At 43.2% G+C, this 21,753-nt stretch overlaps 2 protein-coding genes across 5 annotated transcripts in view; both read left to right on the top strand.

The window, feature by feature from the left end:
* The first annotated feature begins 270 nt into the window (after positions 1-270).
* On the top strand, positions 271-9,590 carry dcst1 (DC-STAMP domain containing 1). Its single transcript, XM_065008984.1, has 13 exons — positions 271-446; positions 560-699; positions 1,044-1,215; positions 1,694-1,837; positions 1,937-2,058; positions 2,331-2,488; positions 2,856-2,955; positions 4,005-4,100; positions 4,307-4,433; positions 4,517-4,633; positions 5,018-5,160; positions 8,472-8,582; positions 9,060-9,590. The coding sequence occupies exons 1-13, from the start codon at positions 296-298 to the stop codon at positions 9,297-9,299; spliced, it is 1,821 nt and encodes a 606-aa protein (XP_064865056.1). The 5' UTR covers positions 271-295; the 3' UTR covers positions 9,300-9,590.
* A 328-nt stretch (positions 9,591-9,918) lies between these two features.
* LOC115102939 (disintegrin and metalloproteinase domain-containing protein 15-like) overlaps positions 9,919-21,753 on the top strand; it is a 33,312-nt gene continuing 21,477 nt past the window's right edge. The window contains exons 1-6 of one of the 4 annotated variants that reach the window (XM_029623429.2): positions 9,919-10,678; positions 12,064-12,167; positions 19,852-19,928; positions 20,167-20,245; positions 20,392-20,468; positions 21,405-21,624. In XM_029623429.2, the coding sequence (XP_029479289.1) occupies positions 10,414-10,678; positions 12,064-12,167; positions 19,852-19,928; positions 20,167-20,245; positions 20,392-20,468; positions 21,405-21,624 (822 nt within the window). In that variant the 5' untranslated portion in view covers positions 9,919-10,413. The remainder of the gene's footprint in view (positions 10,679-12,063; positions 12,168-19,851; positions 19,929-20,166; positions 20,246-20,391; positions 20,469-21,404; positions 21,625-21,753) is intronic. The other 3 variants (XM_029623405.2, XM_029623413.2, XM_029623423.2) reach the window with 3 other exon arrangements.

The raw sequence follows: 21,753 nt of genomic DNA, 5'->3' as shown, positions 1-21,753 counted from the left end.
TGCTCGTTTCTTCCTGGGAGCATTATTTGGTGCTCTCAGCGGTGCAGGTAGGGTCGACTGATTCCACAACGCTACAATGTTTCAGGTTATAATTTGAGCAGTTAATTGTATTAAAACGTGTCTTGTGAATTCTCCCCTCCAGGTTTATTTCTGGGTCTCTTCCACAATGTCTCAATGACCAGTGTAAACAGGCTCTTAGCAGGATATGCTTTTGTTGGTGAGTAGATTATGGTACTGCAATTGAACACTGTTTGGAGTCAATCAGTAAAGTAAACAAATTGGAAACATATTAGTCATGCTCTGTGTGTGTTTTTCAGCTGTATGTATTCTGGGTGGGGCGTTTTCCTCCTACTTTCGCTGCTCGGTCCTCCTGATCTTTCCCAGCATGCTCGGCTCTCGTGGCAGGGCGTACCTCATGCTGTTTGTCCTCTACGGCCTGTATAGGGGTAAACTGAAAATAGCTCTGGAAAAATGTATTGCCTTGATACTTTCCAAATAGATTGCTAGCAGTATGGCTTCGCTGTGGTGTAAACCGGCAATCCTCTGATCATCCTGTCAGGCCCAATCGCTAACATCCACCGTAATGTCCAGGATGTGGCCTTCTCTATGGGGTGCAACATCGAGCTCCAGATCAAACACAGCAAGGTCATGTGGAGGGAGGTGATGGAGCCCTTCATGCAGGTGGTGCAGGGTATTGTGGTAAGTTACACATTATCATGGTCAGTGGACCACTATTGGCAGAATAGCATTAGTGGAAACCAAGACTGTTCTCAGGGCAGGCCTGGTTCTAGCTAAATATATTTGCGATGAGAATTTTCCTAAACTTATTTATCCTAACCTGCTACGGCAATTATCCTAACCTGCTACGAAAAGTCACTTCTGCTAGTCAAAACCGGCAGACCTGCTCTAAGAGCAGTCTGAGTATCCACTAATGCGACACAGTTCACTATTGTATTAGTTCAGTAGGTTTGTTTCACATTATCAACTGATATTTAAAGGATATGCCCTCAACGTTTCCTTCATTCCTTCCTTTACTGGGTCAGGAGGATAATGGGGAGTTCCAGGACGAGGCTAAGAGTGTGAGCAGGAAGTTTCAGAGCATCAGGGACGAGGTCATGGGGCAGTATGGCTATGACTCCATGGAACAGGGCCCTGTTGCTGCTGGCAACAGCACCCAGGATTTGTATGCAGCAAAGACGATGATGCGATGTGACAGTGAGTGTTGGTTTGCATTTAAAAACCTATTCGGCAGATTGAAGTTGGTTGTTATTGGTCGATAATTAGTTGTGTGTCACGGCTTTCTTCTGTTGAAGGAGGGGCGGACCAAAACGCAGCGTGGTTATTTTGATACATCTTTAATAAAGATGACAATAGAACAATATACAAGAAAAGTGAAAAACAGCCCTATCTGGTGTAACAAACAAAGACAGGAACAATCACCCACAAAACCCAACACAAAACAGGCTACCTAAATATGGCTCCCAATCAGAGACAATGACTAACACCTGCCTCTGATTGAGAACCATATCAGGCCAAACACAGAAACAGACAAACAAGACATCCAACATAGAATGCCCACTCAGATCACACCCTGACCAAACAAAACATAGAACATACAAAGCAAACTATGGTCAGGGTGTGACATTGTGAATGTATTAACATTACTCACCTATTTTTCTGCATTGTGCGACAGATGTAGTGGAGCAGGGGATAGAGCGCTGTCGGGAGTGGTTTGAGGTCAAGTGGCAGGACTGCATGGATGCCATCAAAGCTCCAGTCATCAACCACATCCTGTGTGTGTCCATGAGATTCCACTTCCTCTGTGACATCATGAGAGGTAGGGGTTCAACTTCATTGGTAGCCCAGATGTTTAGTCAAGTGGGGTGATATACTTTTCTGATTAGAATGACGTTTGCTTGGTTGCTTTTCCTGTCAGTCATGAAGCCCTGGTGCAGGGAGGATATCCCAGTGGAAGGGAACTTTGGGCAAACATTCGACAAGCTCAACTTCTCCATTGACGCACTGTCCAGAGAATTCAGCACTAACGTGGTGCTGCAGGTACAGCCCAACTCTTCTGTCTGCTCTCACTAAAACCAAGGCTGTTAAGTAATGAAAGAAATACAAGACTGTAGTTTACACATAATTAGGTCATTTGGAGGTTTTCTCTACTCAAAATACACGTATTATGCCCTACTCTTTTGAAGATGCACTTTGCACAATACTTTAATTGGATGTTATTTACAGTTCCTGAGCTTCCACCTTTCCCTCTCGTGTGTGTGTGTGTGTGTGTGTGTGTGTGTGTGTGTGTGTGTGTGCGAGAGAGTGTGTAGGAGGAGGAGCAGCAGTCTGTGTTTGGTGTGTCAGCCCTACGGGAGGATTTCACAGAGGGTCTGAGTAAAGCCTTCGAGGAGACCAAGGTCATTCTGGACCAGTTTCTGGGCCTCATCCAGCTCCTCCTCTCCTGCACCTTCATCACCATCTTCACCTCGTGAGCCTACTCAACCACACAGCAACTCAGTTAGATATGATGGAATGACATGTGTATTTATGCTATCTAATGTAGGGGTGTGTTAGATGTTCTGCTTTTTGAGAAGCTGGCTATTTTAGTTCTCCAAAGTGGCAGTGTCCTTTTCTTTTGTCAGTGATTGGCCAGAGTCCATACATCCAGTTTCCCAGGTCTGAATCAGTCAAGGTTGAAAGCCAGCCTACTGCAGACCTCGAGGACTAACGTCATGCACCCCTGCATTGGACTCACTGCAGTACCACGATGATGTTTATTTTCATAAAGTGTTTATACAGTTTGTAATGTAATCAGTGCATGTGTGCCTCTCTTCGCTCTCTGCCTTCCCGTGAAGAGCGTTTGGCTATGCGAGGCAGTATACACAAGACATTCGCTTTGACAACATCTACATCACCACCTACTTCAGACAGATTGATGCCAGGAGAAAGAGAGCAGTAAGCAAACAAAAGATAACGTATATATTTGGTCAGTGAAGCTAAAATGTTTAATTTGGCTCTATTCTCCAGCATTTTGGATTTGAGATCAAATGTCACCTTTTATTTGAGGATATTTTAATACATATCTGTTTTACTGTTTAGAAATGAATGCACTTTCTGCATTTAGCTCCCCCATTTAAAGGTGTCACAGGTCCCATATTCCTAGCACGCAATGACTACATAAAGCTTCTGACTCTCTACAAACTTGTTGGATGCATTTGCAGTTTGTTTTGTTATGCCCAATAGAAAGTAATGGTAAATAATGTATTCTTTTTGGAGTCACTTTTACGTATAGTTTCTGAACAATTTTACATTAATGTGGATGCTACCATGATTATGGGTAATCCTGAAAGAATTGTGCGTAAGTTGCACAAAGATCATGCCCCTCAAAACATGCTATCCCCTTACCATTACTGATAACAGGGAGGCGAGCGTTTGTGTGGGGTGGGTGATATTTGTATGTCTAACTTTCTCACTCATCATTACTCACGATTCATTCATGAGTATCCGTAATCATGGTGGCATAATGTAGAAGTGTTCAGAAACATTCTTATTTACAATAAAAGTGACTCCAAAATGACAGAATACATTATTTACCATTCATTTCTATTGGGCACTACATAATCTAAAACAACCTAAACAAACCAAATGCATCCAACATGTTTGCAGTCACAAGCTTGATGTATTCTTTGCACGGAAAATGGGACCAAATCGTACATTTTTGACTAAATTGAATACACTATAAGTGAATTTTTCCAAATACTTATCTTCAAATGGGGGGACTAAATGCATAAAATGCTTTCATTTCTAAACAGCAAAACGAGTGTATGATAATACCCTCAAATCAATGGTGACATTCTGTACGGTCGCCTCGTGCAAAACGTTTGATCTCAAATCCAAAATGCTGGAGTATAGAGCCAAATGAATTGTTTTAGCTTCACTGTCCAAATAAATACGTAGGGGAGGGTATAACGTCTGGAAGCTGATATGTACATTTGACATTTCAGGACAAACGTTATCTGTTACCTTTGAAGAAAGCCGAGCGGGGCCTTTTCATCAACCCTCGCAGCCTGTCCATACATCCCAGTGAGCTTACACTAGTGGTGCGTTGCTTATCTCTCCTGGGTGTATTTCAATCCAATCAGTTTCTCCAATGACTTGTTCATTACTATCTTTCCACTCCTTGCTGACTTTAGGGTTGTATAGACTGAAGAACAATCTTGTGATTGATCAACATACTTGTCCAAGTCTTTTTACAATCACAAAAGGGAGTTAAATCTAATCCCAGATCTGTGTCATTGGGCCACAGATGGCGAGCCTGCTGCAGGTAGTCTCTCTGGCTGTGTTTGTCTGTGTGCTACTGGCTGTCGACATGGTCCTCCACCACATCTTTGACATCATCCGCAGACATACTTTCACAAAGTTCTCCCTCACCAGTGAGTCTCTCACACACACTTTCTCCTGTGCCGTATCATTATCACAGTGTGATTGTGTTAACTCATGCCACTGTGTTCCACAGGTAGCCACCACATAGACATCAACGTGGGAGGACAGTCCATGATGGCCAAGCTCCTGAGGAAGACCATCGGGGCCTTCAACACCTCATCTAACCTGGATATGCAGTCTAGTAACCAGCGTAGGTGGCCTCTCTGCTGTTATCTCACTCTTCAATGTGCCATAGACTGATGTGCCTGATGTGTGTGTTGTGGCTAGTTAGTGTTGACCTGTCCCTGTCTTACTGGCTACAACACTAATCTGCTCTGGTCTAGTGGTGTACAGCCTTGTCTTGGCTAGATGGTTTAGACAGTGTTGTCAAGAGGCATAGAACACACATATACTCTAGCAACACATGTCTGTCCATATGCAGGATGACAACTAAGAGTTATCCATGCACAATAAAATGGGCATTCTCATAGTATGTGCTAATAATCAGGATTAAGTGAGACCACAGATTAGTCAAATCGTGGCAACATTTACAAGATCAACAACAATCCCCCTTTCTCTTTTTATTCTCTCTCAGACTGTCTGCCCCAGCCGAGGGCTCTCACCATAGAGGACTACCTGTGGAGTTTCGTGCCCCTCTTGATGATGGCACTGATGTGCTGCCTGCAGGTGTACAGCAACCGCCTGCGCAGAGTCATCGCTGCCTTCTACTTCCCCAAGGTGAGGCCACACACGCCCACTCTCAACCACACCTACCATCCTCTTGGTTGAACGAAACCTCTGCATACTGTAACTCGGATGTATGACACAATGTATAACGTATTCCCGGCACGTTAGGCTTGCCTGTATGTAATCTGTAGTATTTGTGTTAATTATAGTTCTCACATTAACACCTTGTCCCAGTCATACATGTAGATCTTAAATCCTCTAAAGGGGATCTCTGCTCTTAAATCATCTGAAGGTAACCTCTGCTCTTAAATCCTCTAAAGGTATTCTCAGCTCTTAAATCTGATAATTGAACGTTCTCTTGTTAAGAGCCTACACTACAGTGTACGTGCCACAAGGTGCTGATTGATTGCTCTGATTTGATATACCCACTTGGATGGTTTCTCTGAAGTTTCAACTGTCTTTCAATGGGTCGAAAGAAAGGTGTGTGTGTATATATACGTAACCGTTTCAAAGATTTTACAGTTCATATAAGGAAATCTGTCAATGGAAATAAATAAATTACACCCTAATCTATGGATTTCACATGACTGGGCAAGGGCGCAGATGTGGGTGGGCCTGGGAGGGCATAGCCGGGCATAGGCAATCAGAATGAGTTTTCCTCCACAAAAGGGCTTTACTTACAGACAGAAATACTCATCAGCACCCCCTCAGACAATCCTGCAGGTGAAGGAGCTGGATGTGGATGTCCTGGGCTGGCGTGGTTACATGTGGTATGCGGTTGTGAGGCCGGTTGGACGTTCTGCAAATTCTTTAAAACGACATTGGAGATGGCTTATGGTAGAGGAATAAACATTCAATTTTCTGGCAACAGCTCTGGGGGACATTCCTGCAGTCACCATTTCAATGGTACACTCCCTCAAAACCTGAGACATCTGAGGCATTGTGTTATGACAAAACTGCACATTTGTAAAGCTGCCTTTTATTGTCCCCAGCACAAGGTGCACATGTGTAATGACCATGCTGTTTAATCAGCTTCTTGATATGCCACACATTTCAGGTGGATGGCTTATCTTGGCAAAGGAGAAATGCTTACTAACAGGGATGTAATCTAATTTGTGCTGAATTTAAGAGAAATTGCCTTTTTGTGTGTGTGGAAAACTTCAGGGAACTTTTATTTCAGCTCATGAAACATGGGATCAACACTTTACATATTGCATTTATATTTTTGCTCAGTATAGTAATTAAAATGAAGAGGGAAATAAACTAGATTCATAAGGTCATAATATAATGTATGCAATGTATCAAGACAGGTGACGACATCCACTGATCAAAACATCAGTAGTAGCTACATTTAAACTCTGGGATCCTGCACATAGACATGTTGGCATTGGGTCCAGCCTATGTAACGTTTTAAATAGGCAGGCTAACATTTATTATTCCCCCTTTTTTTATCCCTGTGGAATTGGCACAGGGAAGGTTTGAACAAACAGTAGGGTCCTGTCGGTCGACCTCCAAATAAACAAAGAATACAATGGAAGCGCTCCTTATACTGTTAGTTTTTGCAGTCGATCTGGATGTCACAAAGGGTGGATTTCCCCGGAGTTCTTATAGATGTGTTACTGATATCTCCCCGGAAATTGGAGCAGCTACTGGGTCGACTGCTGAGTATAAATGGAAATAAAGCAAATCATTGTTCAGAAGAAAGCTTAGCCTTCATTTACATCATTCACTATTTGTGTGAAATTCAACATATAAGCTGAGCTGCCTCGTTAAGGCCAGTTGTTCACATTGTTTTTTTTATATGTTTTTTTATTTCCCTTAATTGTTCCAAATGAAGCAATGGGTTTAATGAAATGAACACACATGAAGTCCAGGAACCTCTAGGCTTATAAGATGCACGTTCTTCATAAACATGCACATATGCATATAGGAACGTGACTAAAAGACTAAAAGCCTAATCCAGACGTAATAGATATAACTGTTCATGCAAACTTGTGCACCATTGCTGGTTGAGGTATATTTAAACAATAAGGCACAAGGGGGTGCGGTATATGGCCAATATACCATATATGTTCTTAGGCAAGACGCATCGCGGAGTGCCTGGACACAACACTTAGCCATGGTATATTGGCAATATATCACAAACCCCAGAGGTGCCTTATTGCTATTATAAACAGGTTACCAATGTAATTGGAGCAGTAAAAATAAATGTTTTGTCATACCCGTGGTATACGGGTTTGTCAGCCAATCAGCATTCAGTGCTCGAGCCACCCAGTTTATAATTCAATAGGCTTTAGCACAATGTGTACACAGAGTGAATGTGGCCCTTTTCCCCCAATCCTGTAAGAAATGCACTGGCTCGTGTGTGTCGAGTAAAGCAGTGCTTACCTGAGAGCAGCTTATTGTAATAGCATTAGACACTACGTATTCTGCTCATACTGAAGCCCTACCTACAGTACTGCACAGAGGGGTGAAAAGGGTGTGTATACTGTATGCAGAGAAACTAAGAATTAGAGGGAGTAAGAGATTAACGGAGGGAAAGTGGGATACAGACATTTTTCATGCTGGCATTTCCACAACAGGGAGAGCATTTCAAAGGCATTTTGAGCACTTAAAATTCTGGCCCGGGTTGAAAATGCATGTTTGAAATCTGGCCCTTGAGGTCCAATACACTTCTGGTTTTCATTCTTCTCTAATCAGGGACTGGTTTAGACCTGGGACACCAGATGAGGTGAGTGCAATGATCGATCAAGTAGGAAGAAAAACCAGAACTGTTTTGCCATTCCAGGATCATAATTGAATAGCTGCCCGGGTTTACTTAAGGGTTGAAAATGCCAGTGTGAAAGCACCTATAGAGAAACTACAGCGAGGGGAGAGACTGGCGTAGTAGATAGAGTGAAGGATTGCCCTCTGTGTGTTTCACTTAGCACTAAATCAGCTGAAGTGTCATTACTGTTATTAGTCCTCCCCTTATGCTCTCTGAAGGGGATTAGTTTCACAAATCAAGCAAAATTAAGCTGCTGCACGTAAAGCATTTGGGAGAGACGTGCAACATGGTGAAAGTGTGCAGCTCACAGACTAATCCAACTGGCCTCAGGTGTTCAGCGCTCCAGAAGCATCCTCATAGTGGACAGTATTGAGTGTTCATACAGCAGTGGTGAAGTCTAGAACCCATGTTCAGGGTGATTCAAATATCTCATTCAACAGAAAAAAAAAAGTTCTCTTTTCATGTCTCGATTTTTCTATATATCTTACCTGTCTGTGGCCCTACTGTTCTACACAGTATATTAGCTCATTGTCATTTATCTGACTGCCCCATTTCTCTGTCTGTCCACCCTCTGCTGTGGCTGCCTGTCTGTTAGCGGGAGAAGAGGCGCGCTCTGTTCCTTTATAACCTGCAGATCCAGAGGCGCATCTCATACACCAAAAGGCAACGGACACGACTCATGCAGCTAGGAACAGGAGAGAAAACAGTGCGTACTGTGTGTATTTAACTACTCTCTCATTAAACTGAGTTTAAACATCTTTATTTTCCTAAAGGTCTTTGAACCCTTCTATTTCCTGATTTAGTTGATGGGATGGTTCTTGGATGACCTCTGAGAACTCGTGACAGAATGACAGTGCCTTTAATTTTAAAGTCAAATGGGCTCACTCGTTTCCAGGAATGATGTCCAAGACGAATCTAAACAAACACACTCTCCTTCCTGGGCCCTTCTCTCTCCATCCGGTCTTACATGCTGTTGTATTATCCTCTTCTGTCTTCACTAATGCTTTTCATTCCATGCGACACCCAATAATCTAATTAGGGAAAATATGTTCCTTTCATTGAATTGTACTGCTATTTAACACCCCCCCCCTTCTACCTCCTGTACTCTCCCCATCCCACTCTCTCTGTTCCTCCCACTTTTCTGCTGTCTCTCTCCCCTTCACCTCCACTCTCTCCCGCTCAGGTGTTGTCTGGTGTGTTGTCTAGACTGGAGAGGCTGGGCTGCAGGCTGCGGTGGTGCTGTGTGTGTGGGGAGAGGCAGAGGGGTGACCGGGCTGTGGAGTGCACAGTCCCAGGCTGCCAGGCGGCCTACTGTCCCCAGTGCTGGAGGGACCTGGGCAGGATCTGTTACGCCTGTGTCCCCACTAGTACCTGGGATCCAGTAGAAAGCTGTTCAGACACAGACATGTACTATGTCCATTAGGGCGACCACCTAAATCACATGCAGACACCGTAAAGATATTTAGCATATTAGCCCATTACAGGTTTTGGTCCTCAATCTTCTTCAATAACAATAAAAGCAAACTTGCCGAATGAACAGTTGTTCATCACACACTGTTAAATGTTTATCTTGGTTCATTTCTTTCAAGTATTGTTCTGAAGGAAATGGTTTCATTCCTTGAATCCCTGTCCAAAGTTCTATTTCCTGTGACTAATGAATAGTTCAATCGACTAGACATGTATAACAATAGCATTTGCTTCTCCAGAGGTTTTATTTATTTAGCAATGCTGACAATTGACAACTGGAGATCCAGCTAATTATTTGGGATGTCCAGACAATAGGATGACATATTGTCAGATTAAAAAGCCTGTCTGTGTAAGGTAAACGTTTGCATAATTTAGTCACACTTAATTATCTTAAATGCAGGATTTTATAAATCGATTTTTTTTATTTTAAATTTGCTATATAGAAATGTTGTGTATTGTTTGTTAGAAGGCCGTCTAGAATGTGACCGCGCAGAAAGATTCAGGCAGTAAAGAGTTAAAGCACAAGAGAAAATCCCGCCCTGTACTGGGGTTGAAATGCGATTACACCATCGCTGTAAACACGCATTCAGTCTTTTTCCCGAATGTCTTGCATGTGCGAAACTGTCTGCCTTTCAGGAATTAAGATATTCTGGATAGCACTTTGGGAGTTTAACAAGATCACAGTGGCTCATCTCCGCTACGGAAGGGACATATGTTGTAGTAGCTCTGAGTGTGAAGGTAACGGTACTGGAAATATGACCCTGCGATAACTGCGACCAGAGGCTACGGACAGCGGGCCGGTCTTGTTTAGAGGTTTATTACAGGACTTTATGGTGTGGGCTAATGGCGCAGGTAAATGAAGCCTCTTGAAATAAAGTTACACGTTCGATTGACTGGCCCATGCAACACTTCTGCTCTGCGCGTGTTTTTGTGGATGCCTATCATGGACTTTCGCTTGACATTTGCCCTTGTAGGCAAATTGAGGTAGCCACATAGTTGCCTCCGACAGAACCTGTTGCCTTTCTCCGTTTCTGAATGCCTTGTTTTACACCCTTTAGGTGGATTAATTGATGGACACGAGCCAATGTCACACCGCAACAATGTTTCTATCTGGAGCTCTGGTAACATTGGTGCTACTCGAGACTGTTACATTTCGCGGTACTCAATCAAATACGTTACTTAGTAGCCGTTTAGGATTACTGGACGATAACGATTTGCAGGAATATCTGCTGGCGGAAAGTCATTTGCACTCAAATAAAACAGAGATGGAGAAGCCACAAGAGAAGCTGTCTCCTTTGAACACAACAACAGTATCGTCCCACTCCTCACTTACAAGTAGGTATTTGTAGTAACCCTAGTTTAGTCCAGGCAACTTCAAAGGAACTGTAATTAAAATGTAATTTCAGTCGTTGCCTGGGCACTCTCAAATGCATCCAAAATTACCTTACATTTTAGCCCTATCCTACAGTCAGTTAAACCTCTCTCGATACTGGAGCCTAGCATGTAACACTCTGACAATTACAATTAATATTTATCTGATACCTTTACTTTCTAAACACTTATAATAACATGTTTCTAGTGAATTCGGGTGTAAGCCCAACCAGGACTTGGACCTGGCTCAGTGACTGTCAAACCCAACACCTAGAGAAGAGATTCAAGTACCATTGGGGCAAATGTTGGAGGTGGCTTATGGTAGAGAAATAAACATTAAATTCTCTGGCAACAGCTCTGGTGGACATTCCTGCAGTCAGCATGCCAATTGCACACTCCCTCAACTTGAGACATCTGTGGCATTGTGTGACAAAACTGCACATTTTAAAGGGACCTTTTATTGTCCCCAGCACAAGGTGTACCTGTGTAATGATCACGCTGTTTTAATCAGCTTCTTGATATCTTGGCAAAGGAGAAATGCTCACTACAAGGATGTTAACAAACATGTGCACAACATTTGAGAGATGTTTTTTGTCTGTATGGAAAATGTCTGCAATCTTTTATTTAATCTCATGAAAACATGTTGCATTTATATTTTTGTTCAGTGTACATAGGTAGGATATTGTAAAATGAGCATTGGGAGGTGGTCTGCTGCTTTTTAGTCCTCGAGACACCTGCCAGCCAGCCAGTCATCTATAACAAGCCTAATACAGGCTCTGGACAACAGCTGTACTAGGAACGGACAGGGGACACAGAGCCTCTTGTACTGAAGTTAATGCAGCTGTCTGTTTTATGTGTGTGTGAAGAAAGGAGTCAGAAGATATGCCGGCTGAGAAAGGGAGAGCATGAGCTATTATAAGCACACCCGGCATCACTGATTGGTTTGTGCAATTATCTTGAATTGTACATGTTTAGATTGTGATGCAGAGTTTTTTTCCTGGCATATTGAAACCATTTAATGAAAATTGTAGATTTCCTGCATTTCCTACCCCAAGCCTGTATACCACATTAGTTTGTCCTTACTATTAAGGGATATCCATCTGAGATGTGGCTAACCTGATCTTATAATTAGCATTGCCCCATGAGGAAGGGGTTCACTGACTACTAGGGCTGGGTAATAGGTTGCCATTAGCTGATAATTTAGATTTTAGGGTCACTACAAGCACTAACAAAATAGTTTCTCCATCCGCTGATGTTATAGTATCAAAGTTATTTATTCATCTGAATATAGCGCCTCAAGGGACATAAGACAATATTTTCCTATGAATCCCATCTCTCCCTGTCCCCAGGTCCATTGCACCACCATGGTAGTAGACACGGCAAGCCACTGGAGAGGACCAGGCCCTTTGTGGTTGTGGACGGACACAAGAGAAGTCTGAGTGAGGCCTTGCAGGTGAGACTACAGAAATCAAGAGAATGTATGTGTGAGAGTATCGTTCTACACAGGGCCATACACATACATACTATTACTCTGGGTCCTACTTCCATTACCTGCTTTCTATTTCCAGGCTTACATGTTACCATTCTTCATTCAGTGATCCCAGAGCAGATAGATAGTGTCAGAGGTTAATAACCATTCTATTTTTACAGGTCCCATAGGAATTCTAATTTTAAAATGCAGTTTTATATCTCAGACTAACATCAAACCCACACCTGGTTATTCCAATTGTGAGGCTCACATTTATTTCTATTCTAAATTTGTCAGTGTTATGATGTTCTCCTCTCTGGGTGGAGTGAGTGATATGGGGGAATTCTACAGGGTATGATTTCAGACCTCCTGTCAGCTGCACAGGAAGTGTCCGTCCTCTTAAAGTGCCCCAGTCCCCCCCACCTTCTTCAGATCATAGTTTTTATTCTGAAAGCTCCCTGTAAAGTATGTCAAGGCACCTACTTCCTTCCTCTGTTATATTAGCACAAAAAAGGAAGCCAGACAGCAGACCCCCCACCCTCCTCCTTTCCACATACACATAGAGGAAAGTAGAGAATAAGAGCATGACAGGGCTACATTTTTGCACATCACTTTTTAAGCCAGCTACTGGATTGGAATGTTAACTTTGAAAAGGTTGAATCCCATTGGCAAAGCAGTCTCCATCAGGCACCCAGACGTTTGTTTACTGGTTTCAAAACCAACCAGGGCACTGCACTGTCATACAAATAACAGTTGAGTGGGCCTCATTGGCTAAGACTCAGTGGAGAGTCACTCCTAATTCCTACATTATTGTGCGGTTTATCCTCTGAATCACTGCAGTCATTGATGAATGAGTAGCCGTTTTTCACTTGTCATGAGGTTACTGCACCCACAGCCTACTGCTCATACTGACGAACATAACACCAGTGACTCACATACTCACTCAAAGTACACGCAATGTGTAACCATGGTAACCGGGACCTGTTTTTAGATTGTTTGTCAGAAATGAGAGGAAAGGTGGGGGATGGTGCCATATGGGAGGGGTGTGACTATGTGTCTGTGATTCAAACTTTGTCCGTCCACCCTCATCAACACCCACCCATCCCCTGAACAATGTAATTCCTGTAACGTTCCATTTCCCCGTCCAGGGTATTCACGTGATAAAGATCACTCCAACCCGAGCCAAGTGTGACCTTAGAAGTTAGAGCCACCACTTGTGCTGTAAATAACACCAATTAAAAGTATTTAAATTTACCACTCGAAACTGAGTGCAATTAATCACCATGATAATGTGCAACTTCATCACATTAAAAGTAGATCTTTATTTGTCTAACAAAGCAAGATTAGCTATAGATGAGATGATCGTAAATGTTCTCTCGAGGCAAAAAGATCTGAGTGTATATTCTTCGCATAACACTACAATGCTATAAATACAGATTATTATTTTAGTTAGTTCAAAAGAACTACGAGTTTCTTTTGATGAAGTGCATGTAGCTCCCAGCCCCATTAGGATCAGATTGATTATACAGTGGGGAGAACAAGTATTTGATACACTGCCGATTTTTCAGGTATTCCTACTTACAAAGCATGTAGTGGTCTGTAATTTTGATCATAGGTACACTTCAACTGTGAGAGACGGAATCTAAAACAAAAATCCAGAAAATCACATTGTATGATTTTTAAGTAATTAATTTGCATTTTATTGCATGATATAAGTATTTGATCACCTACCAACCAGTAAGAATTCCGGCTCACACAGACCTGTTCGTTTTTCTTTAAGAAGCCCTCCTGTTCTCCACTCATTACCTGTATTAACTGCACCTGTTTGAACTCGTTACCTGTATAAAAGACACCTGTCCACACACTCAATCAAACAGACTCCAACCTCTCCACAATGGCCAAGACCAGAAAGCTGTGTAAGGACATCAGGGATACAATTGTAGACCTGCACAAGGCTGGGATGGGCTACAGCAAGCAAGCAGCTTGGTGAGAAGGCAACAACTGTTGGCGCAATTATTAGAAAATGGAAGAAGTTCAAGATGACGGTCAATCACCCTCGGTCTGGGGCTCCATGCAAGATCTCACCTCGTGAGGCATCAATGATCACAAGGAAGGTGAGGGATCAGCCCAGAACTACACGGCAGGACCTGTTCAATGACCTGAAGAGAGCTGGGACCACAGTCTCAAAGAAAACCATTAGTAATACACTACGCTGTCATGGATTAAAATCCTGCAGCGCACGCAAGGTCCCCCTGCTCAAGCCAGTGCATGTCCAGGCCCGTCTGAAGTTTGCCAATGACCATCTGGATGATCCAGAGGAGGAATGGGAGAAGGTCATGTGGTCTGATAAGACAAAAATAGAGCTTTTTGGTCTAAACTCCCCTCACTGTGTTTGGAGGAAGAAGAAGAAGGATGAGTACAACCCCAAGAACACCATCCCAACTGTGAAGCATAGAGGTGGAAACATCATTCTTTGGGGATGCTTTTCTGCAAAGGGGACAGGACAACTGCACCGTATTGAGGGGAGGATGGATGGGGCCATGTATTGCGAGATCTTGGCCAACAACCTCCTTCCCTCAGTAAGAGCATTGAAAATGGGTCTTCCATCATGACAATGATCCGAAACACACAGCCAGGGTAACTAAGGAGTGGCTCCGTAAGAAGCATCTCAAGGTCCTGGAGTGGCCTAGCCAGTCTCCAGACCTGAACCCATCTTTGGAGGGAGCTGAAAGTCCGTATTGCACAGCGACAGCCCCGAAACCTGAAGGCTCTGGAGAAGGTCTGTATGGAGGAGTGGGCCAAAATCCCTGCTGCAGTGTGTGCAAACCTGGTCAAGAACTACAGGAAACGTATGATCTCTGTAATTGCAAACAAAGGTTTCTGTACCAAATATTAAGTTCTGCTTTTCTGATGTATCAAATACTTATGTCATGCAATAAAATGCAAATTAATTACTTAAAAATCATACAATGTGATTTTATGGATTTTTGTTTTAGAGTCCGTCTCTCACAGTTGAAGTGTACCTATGATAAAAATTACAGACCTCTATATGCTTTGTAAGTAGGAAACACTGCCGATTTTGCAGGTTATCAAATACTTGTTCTCCCCACTGTATGTGTGAGATATTAAAGAAGAAAACATGCCAGTCACCACAGTGTTAGTTTCATTTCTTATGGTGGAGCAGGCGACTTGTGTCCTCTTGGGAGAGGCACTTGACTTGGCCTGAATAGCTTCTGTCAACGTTGAACCATGACTAGATCTACTTTGTCAGACAAACTTTCAGACAGTTGCCACATTGATGTTGGAAATAAATGTTTTAAGAAGAAAATACAGACATGTATGACATGTTATCAGTTTGCAGGTAACGCTTTCTTGTTGAGTTGTTCTGCTGCTCAGTGCTCACCTCTCTGGTGCCTGCTATTATTAGCCTCCACACCAACTTGGTTATGAATGGACTTGTGACACCACACACACACAGAGCTCTGTGTAAGGAGTACAGCAGGGGCTTCACCTTAATACAGCTTAAGAAGGGGATCTCAGCTAATTCAGAGCCTGATCGCTCTGTGTTGACAGTAAGCATTTCTGCCACCCCAACCCTTCATCCTACCATTAAGACGGCCGAGTGTGTGAGGGGGGGGGGCATTATTGTCTTACACCCAAGCATGGTAAGACTGATTCTTTACGTGAGGGGAAGAGGGGGGCTCTTATCTACTTAAGATAATGTCTGTAGGGAAAGTGTGGTGGATTGAGCTGGTTAAAGAATGGTCTTGAGTTAATCTACAAGACACTGCTGGGTAAAGTCCCCCCTTATCTCAGCTCGCTGGTCACCATAGCATCACCCACCTGTAGCACGCGCTCAGGCAGGTATATCTCTCTGGTCACCCCCAAAACCAATTCTTTCTTTGGCCGCCTCTCCTTCCAGTTCTCTGCTGCCAATGACTGGAACGAACTACAAAAATCTCTGAAACTGGAAACACTTATCTCCCTCACTAGCTTTAAGCACCAGCTGTCAGAGCAGCTCACAGATTACTGCACCTGTACATAGTCCATCTATAATTTAGCCCAAACAACTACCTCTTTCCCTACTGTATTTATTTTATTTATTTATTTTGCTCCTTTGCACCCCATTATTTTTATTTCTACTTTGCACATTCTTCCACTGCAAATCTACCATTCCAGTGTTTTACTTGTTATATTGTATTTACTTTATTTTTTGTTTATTTATTTTTTGTTGCCTTTACCTCCCTTATCTCACCTCATTTGCTCACATCGTATATAGACTTGTTTCTACTGTATTATTGACTGTATGTTTGTACTCCATGTGTTGTTGTATGTGTCGAACTGCTTTGCTTTATCTTGGCCAGGTCACAATTGTAAATGAGAACTTGTTCTCAACTTGCCTACCTGGTTAAATAAAGGTGAAATAAAAATAAATAAAATCCCCAACCAGGGGTCCTGTTTATATAACCAGATCATTCATTATACCCCAAAAGTAATTCAAATCACTGAGTACTTCTCTGAGCCCAAGTGAAGGTAATGCCAGTAGGCAGGCTTTTCCTATTGGTGAGGTTAGTTCTGGATATCCATGCACAGCAGTAAATAAAACAGAGGCACACATGAGTTCCAGTGAAATGGTTTTCACTCTTGCCTTCATACCACAATCTGTTGAACATCTATAAACAGGAAGTGTTCACTCTCTGGTCCATCAATATGAATCTGTCAATAGCTAGGGAAGATGAGCAGAGCCAGCAAACACCACTTTCCCTTTGGGACTGGAGTTGAATGTGACACTCCTCTACCTCATGTTGTCCATTGTACATGAATTCACTTGGCTGTTATTGTAATGCAAAGGGATACACAAGTCATGAACTAACCCAGAGATTTCCCCCAGATAGTGGACGTGCACACTCCATTCACATGTCCAGACTTGATCCATAAACAGGATCCAGGGCTGCTCTGGGTCAGACTAAATAACAGAGAAGCACTACAGGGACTGAGGAAGACAGACATCCCAGGAGCTGACTGATTGTATTTCCCTCCCTTGCACTCTTCCGTTGAGCTGAAAGAGCTGGAGAGGAATCACGACTTGCCCTGTCCCTCCCTCTCTCCCTTCCTCCGTTACACCCCCTCCGCCCATGTTCCCCTCTCCTCCTCCCTGGTTTATTTCTTCTGCTGTGGGTCACAAGCAGCTCTGGGTCTGAATGGACCCCACCCAGCATTCATGTGGCGGTGAGCTCATCTTGTTACTAGCAGGAGATCGGCCTGGGACATTTACCTCACTGAGGGAGAGAAGGAGAGGGGGGAAATAAGAGGAGGAGAGGGTGAAGTTAGAGAGAGTGGGGGAAGGAGAGGTAATGGCAGCAGAGATGGAGTGGACATGGTTGTCGATAAGATAGAGTGACAGAGATGTAAGAAGTCAGTGAGAGTGAACCGAGAGACCTGTAGCGAGTGTGACGTAAGGGTTCAGCAGGGGGGAGAGAATACAAGGTAGAGACGAGGAGAGCATGTAAGAAATTGTAATGCTCAAATGAGAGGGTGAGAAAGGTAGAAGTGAGGCAACGGCAAACAAAGTGTGGAGAGGGTGGGTGTTTCTTGGCTGAGCTACAGATATTTGGGTGTGATCCTCCACTAGAGCCCTGAACAGATGTAGCTCTGCTGTGCTCTGGAAGGAGCCCTGTTTCTACTCTGACCTCTCACCCCAAAATCACAATCCAAGGCAGCTTGCCAAAAGCTGCAGATGTTTGAGTGTGTACATGTACTGTATGTCTTCCCATCTCTTTCTCTCCCTTATTCTTTCTTCTCTTTGGTTGCATAACTGACATTTTACTGTAGTTAGTTTTTTGCCTTGTAGTTTTTAGCCAGATCACCATTGTGCCTGGAGTCTTTGTTGGTTACCTATTGGACTCTTGCCCTGGCAGTACAACAACACAGACCCACCCAACATAAGTCAGTCACACTCTCCTTACATAATGTGGGGAATGACCTCACCAAAGCACTCTGATTATAATAAAGACTATAGAAACTAGAAATTGACCAGAGTTGTGTTTTCATTCAAATGTATTGGAAATCCCCCTTAATTATCATCTACTTCTGGGATTCTTCTTGGATTATGATATTCTTGGATGTGGAGCCAGTTATATTTTGTACATATCCAATGACTGGGTTCCAGTGTGAATAGTTATGTTATTACTAATAGCCTCTTAGAGCCTATGGTAAAGGGACACCGTTGTGTCATATGAACCATGATGCTGTTACAATATTTCTGGGACTGTGGAAAGTAGAATACTTCTGAGTGAATTGGGTGTAAGTTGTTGTTGGATTTAGGTACCCGGCAATGACATTATCCAGCATGATTTCGCCGGTCCACAGAGGAGGTAGACGTTTTGGTTCCTCATAGTCACTAACCGCTACTTGGAACTGAACAGACCTCTCTGGCATATTGTCACCACCCATTACCTTACTGCCAGTACTCCTAGTTATAGTCCCATTTCCAAGCCTCAGCCAATTCCTGTCAGTTAGCTGGAGAGGAGAAAGCAGCACTCTGCGGTGGGGAAGGAGGGAAGCACCAACAGGAAGGGTTTCACTTACTCACTGTCTTCAAAGGTGGAGCCGCTAAACGCGCTAGAAAGTGACTGATTGGCAGGAAGAGAGACGGTGTTGAGGGGAGACAGGTTAGTTCCTGCTGGGGGGAATGACTATAATGAGATGGAAGCGCAGGGGAAACGGACATGAAAAGAGGGATAGGATGTCATTTATCCACTGCCGCGCTGCCTCTGCTTTTGGTGAGAGAAATGTGCAGCAGGTAAAGGAAGTCCATTTATAGCCTGGTCCTTAGTGCCTATGAGGGGTAACTCTGGCTGACAGTCTGATTCAGCCCATTTGGGCTCTAGTAATGTGCTTAGGTGCCAGTGCCTACCAAGGACTGGGTGCTGCATGCATTTAGAGACTGGGTCTATTTTAGAGAGCATGCAGGTGTAAGCGTTGACAGGTAGTGCTCAGGGGGGGCTGCAGCCATAGACAAAGTATAACTTTAATCGCACCATCTCATTTCGTGTCTGCTGACTTGTTTGATGGGATGAGTATTGATTGGCTGAAGGGATTCAAAGTATATAGTATTATCCAATCTGAGCATTGTGTAATAATGGAACTTTAGTGCAGAGAAAGGACAAGAGCTTCATAGCTGTCTACTACATCTGAAATGTTGTCCATCAGCCTCTAAAGGATATCATTGTGTACATAACCTGTTCTTTATTAACTATACAGGACTTCCTAAGCCTGAATCCTTTAACCTTCGCAGGTTTATTAAGAAAGACCACATGGTGGTACTGGATATTGCTGCTGTTTCACTAAGAAGATTGTCCCTTTGCCCTGTTTGCCACTTCAAGCTGCTCTTGGCTGCATTCGCTCATTAAGACACCCATCACGTGCTAATCATGAGTACACCATGTTGAAACATTGAGCGATTACAATAACAACAGCAAACAGTCATTTTTGTTGGACGGTGAGTTAATTTGTCCACACAAAGTCCTTGTTCACCTTTAGCACAGCAGTTGTTAGGGGGAAATGTCCAACCGGTTTTCGCAATACAGTTAGTTAAATTATCCACTGACTTATGAGGATCAAAATCACAGTACACATTACCAGGTGTATGTTTCTTTTCCTTTCACAGAACGGTCACCCAGACAAGCTACAGTGTGGTCTTCAATTTGGAGGCAGCATCTATCTTTTGGACCTGGAGAAAAACCAGTAAGCTCACTAACATAATATACTCCCTTTTGAAATATCAGAAAATGACATATTTTAATATTAGGCCTTAGCTACTTTGAATGGGGAGATGTGATGCTGAAATGCCCCAACCTTTGCCATTGTTGAGTTAAGACTTCATAGTTTCATAAAGGGGTTTATCATTAGCAATAAAAAAAAATCGGACTTCAGACAAATCTTCAGAGGAAGTAGTAACAGTAACCCTGTCCTCTCCCTACAGTGATCTCCTGCCCAAGCCCCCCAATGTCTTCTACTACCTCCCTAATGGCACTGGGGTTTCTTTAGAGGAGAGCACAGTGGTAAGTAATGTGTTGTAAATGTTCTGATTTGTTATAGGTAGAATTGTTATAGGGATAGTTAACGGTAAGTTAGTTCATATGAGCTTGGATAATAATGTTGTCATTATATTATGTTGACTACTCTCTCCCTGGTTGTTATCTCCTAGACTCACTGCTACTACCACGGCTCAGTGAGGGGCTTCCCACAGTCCAGGGTGGCTCTCAGTACCTGCTCTGGACTCAGGTAATAATATCAACTTTAACTCTCTGTCAAAACTACAGGATGGTATGTGGCCTGTCAAAATTAGGATCATTTCCCCTCTGTCACTACCCAAAGGAATGTACAATTTCACGGAACTTCACAAGCAAGGCAACAGCATGCGAACAATGTTCCCTGTAGATGTACCCAGTCAACATTCTTGATTTGAGAATGGTGTCCATGGAAGTGAGATCATACAAATTCATACTGTGTAATCATATGCCTTTTAGGTTTTCCATTAAGAAATAGAGCCTAACAGCTCAATAAGTTTATCCACATGACCTTATGAATATACATTTCCTTCTCTGTTATGTAATGGTTAATGCATTTAAAACCAGTAAAGTGATCTAAACAGGGGTCAGCCTTATCCCACTTAATCACCCACCTCAGTTAAACCCTTTGTGGTGCACTATATGGTAAACCTATTATTATAAAGGGGAAGTCTTTACTAAGGACACTTTCAATTCCACTGCAGTACGGACGTCATGGTTATGTAAGTGGGGCGGAGTGATCGACTGTGAGGTGGCTTTAATCCAATCCAGATTAATCTGAAAGAACTCTGACCTCCTCAAGCGTACTAATCACCCGATTTGAGAAAGCGCCAGTTTTAATCTGGGGTCCTTTCCGCTGGCTTGGATACTTTAGGGATATCCAAATGAACTTGGCGGAAATCCATGGAAAATCCTCTTGACCTTTATTTAGAGTTGGAGTTATTTAGAGCTCTTTACTCACGTGGGCAGACCATGTGGCCATATACTCGGTTTAGGGTCATGTTTATGTAGCGAACGTAATCTGGTTGCTAGCAGAGCCTTGAACAATGTCCTCACATGAAGTAACTGTATTTACTTTGAACTTGGATGGCATTTTTTGTCCCTGTTGACTCCCTGTTGAGAGACTCCTGTTTATTCCCCTCTCTCTCAGGGGCGTGGTGGCCATCAACTCCACCCTGAGCTTTGAGCTGCAGCCTGAGGAAGAACATGAGGACGAGGAAGGGGCAGAGGAGAGTGGAGGGGAGGAGGAGGAGGAGGGGATGCACCTGCTCTACTCCACTAGACCTCTGGAGAGGGGTAGTGTTGGGGGCTGTGGGGTGTCCCATACACCTGTACCTCCCATCCACATCCCACCACAAGTCCCACACAGGGTGAGAGGGGCTGGAAGCACAATCAAATGTTTGTTTATCCTGGGATTAGAACTACTGACGTTTTTGCCACTGCTGGAAATTGTCGACAACGTAGTGTACATTGGCCCGAATGTATTTTGTTTACACTTT

Source organism: Oncorhynchus nerka, linkage group LG3, assembly GCF_034236695.1.
Source record: "Oncorhynchus nerka isolate Pitt River linkage group LG3, Oner_Uvic_2.0, whole genome shotgun sequence".
In the NCBI taxonomy this organism is placed as follows: Eukaryota; Metazoa; Chordata; class Actinopteri; order Salmoniformes; family Salmonidae; genus Oncorhynchus; species Oncorhynchus nerka.
The sequence above is the reverse complement of the archived record's forward strand: the minus strand, read 5'-3'. Positions and strand labels throughout refer to the sequence as shown.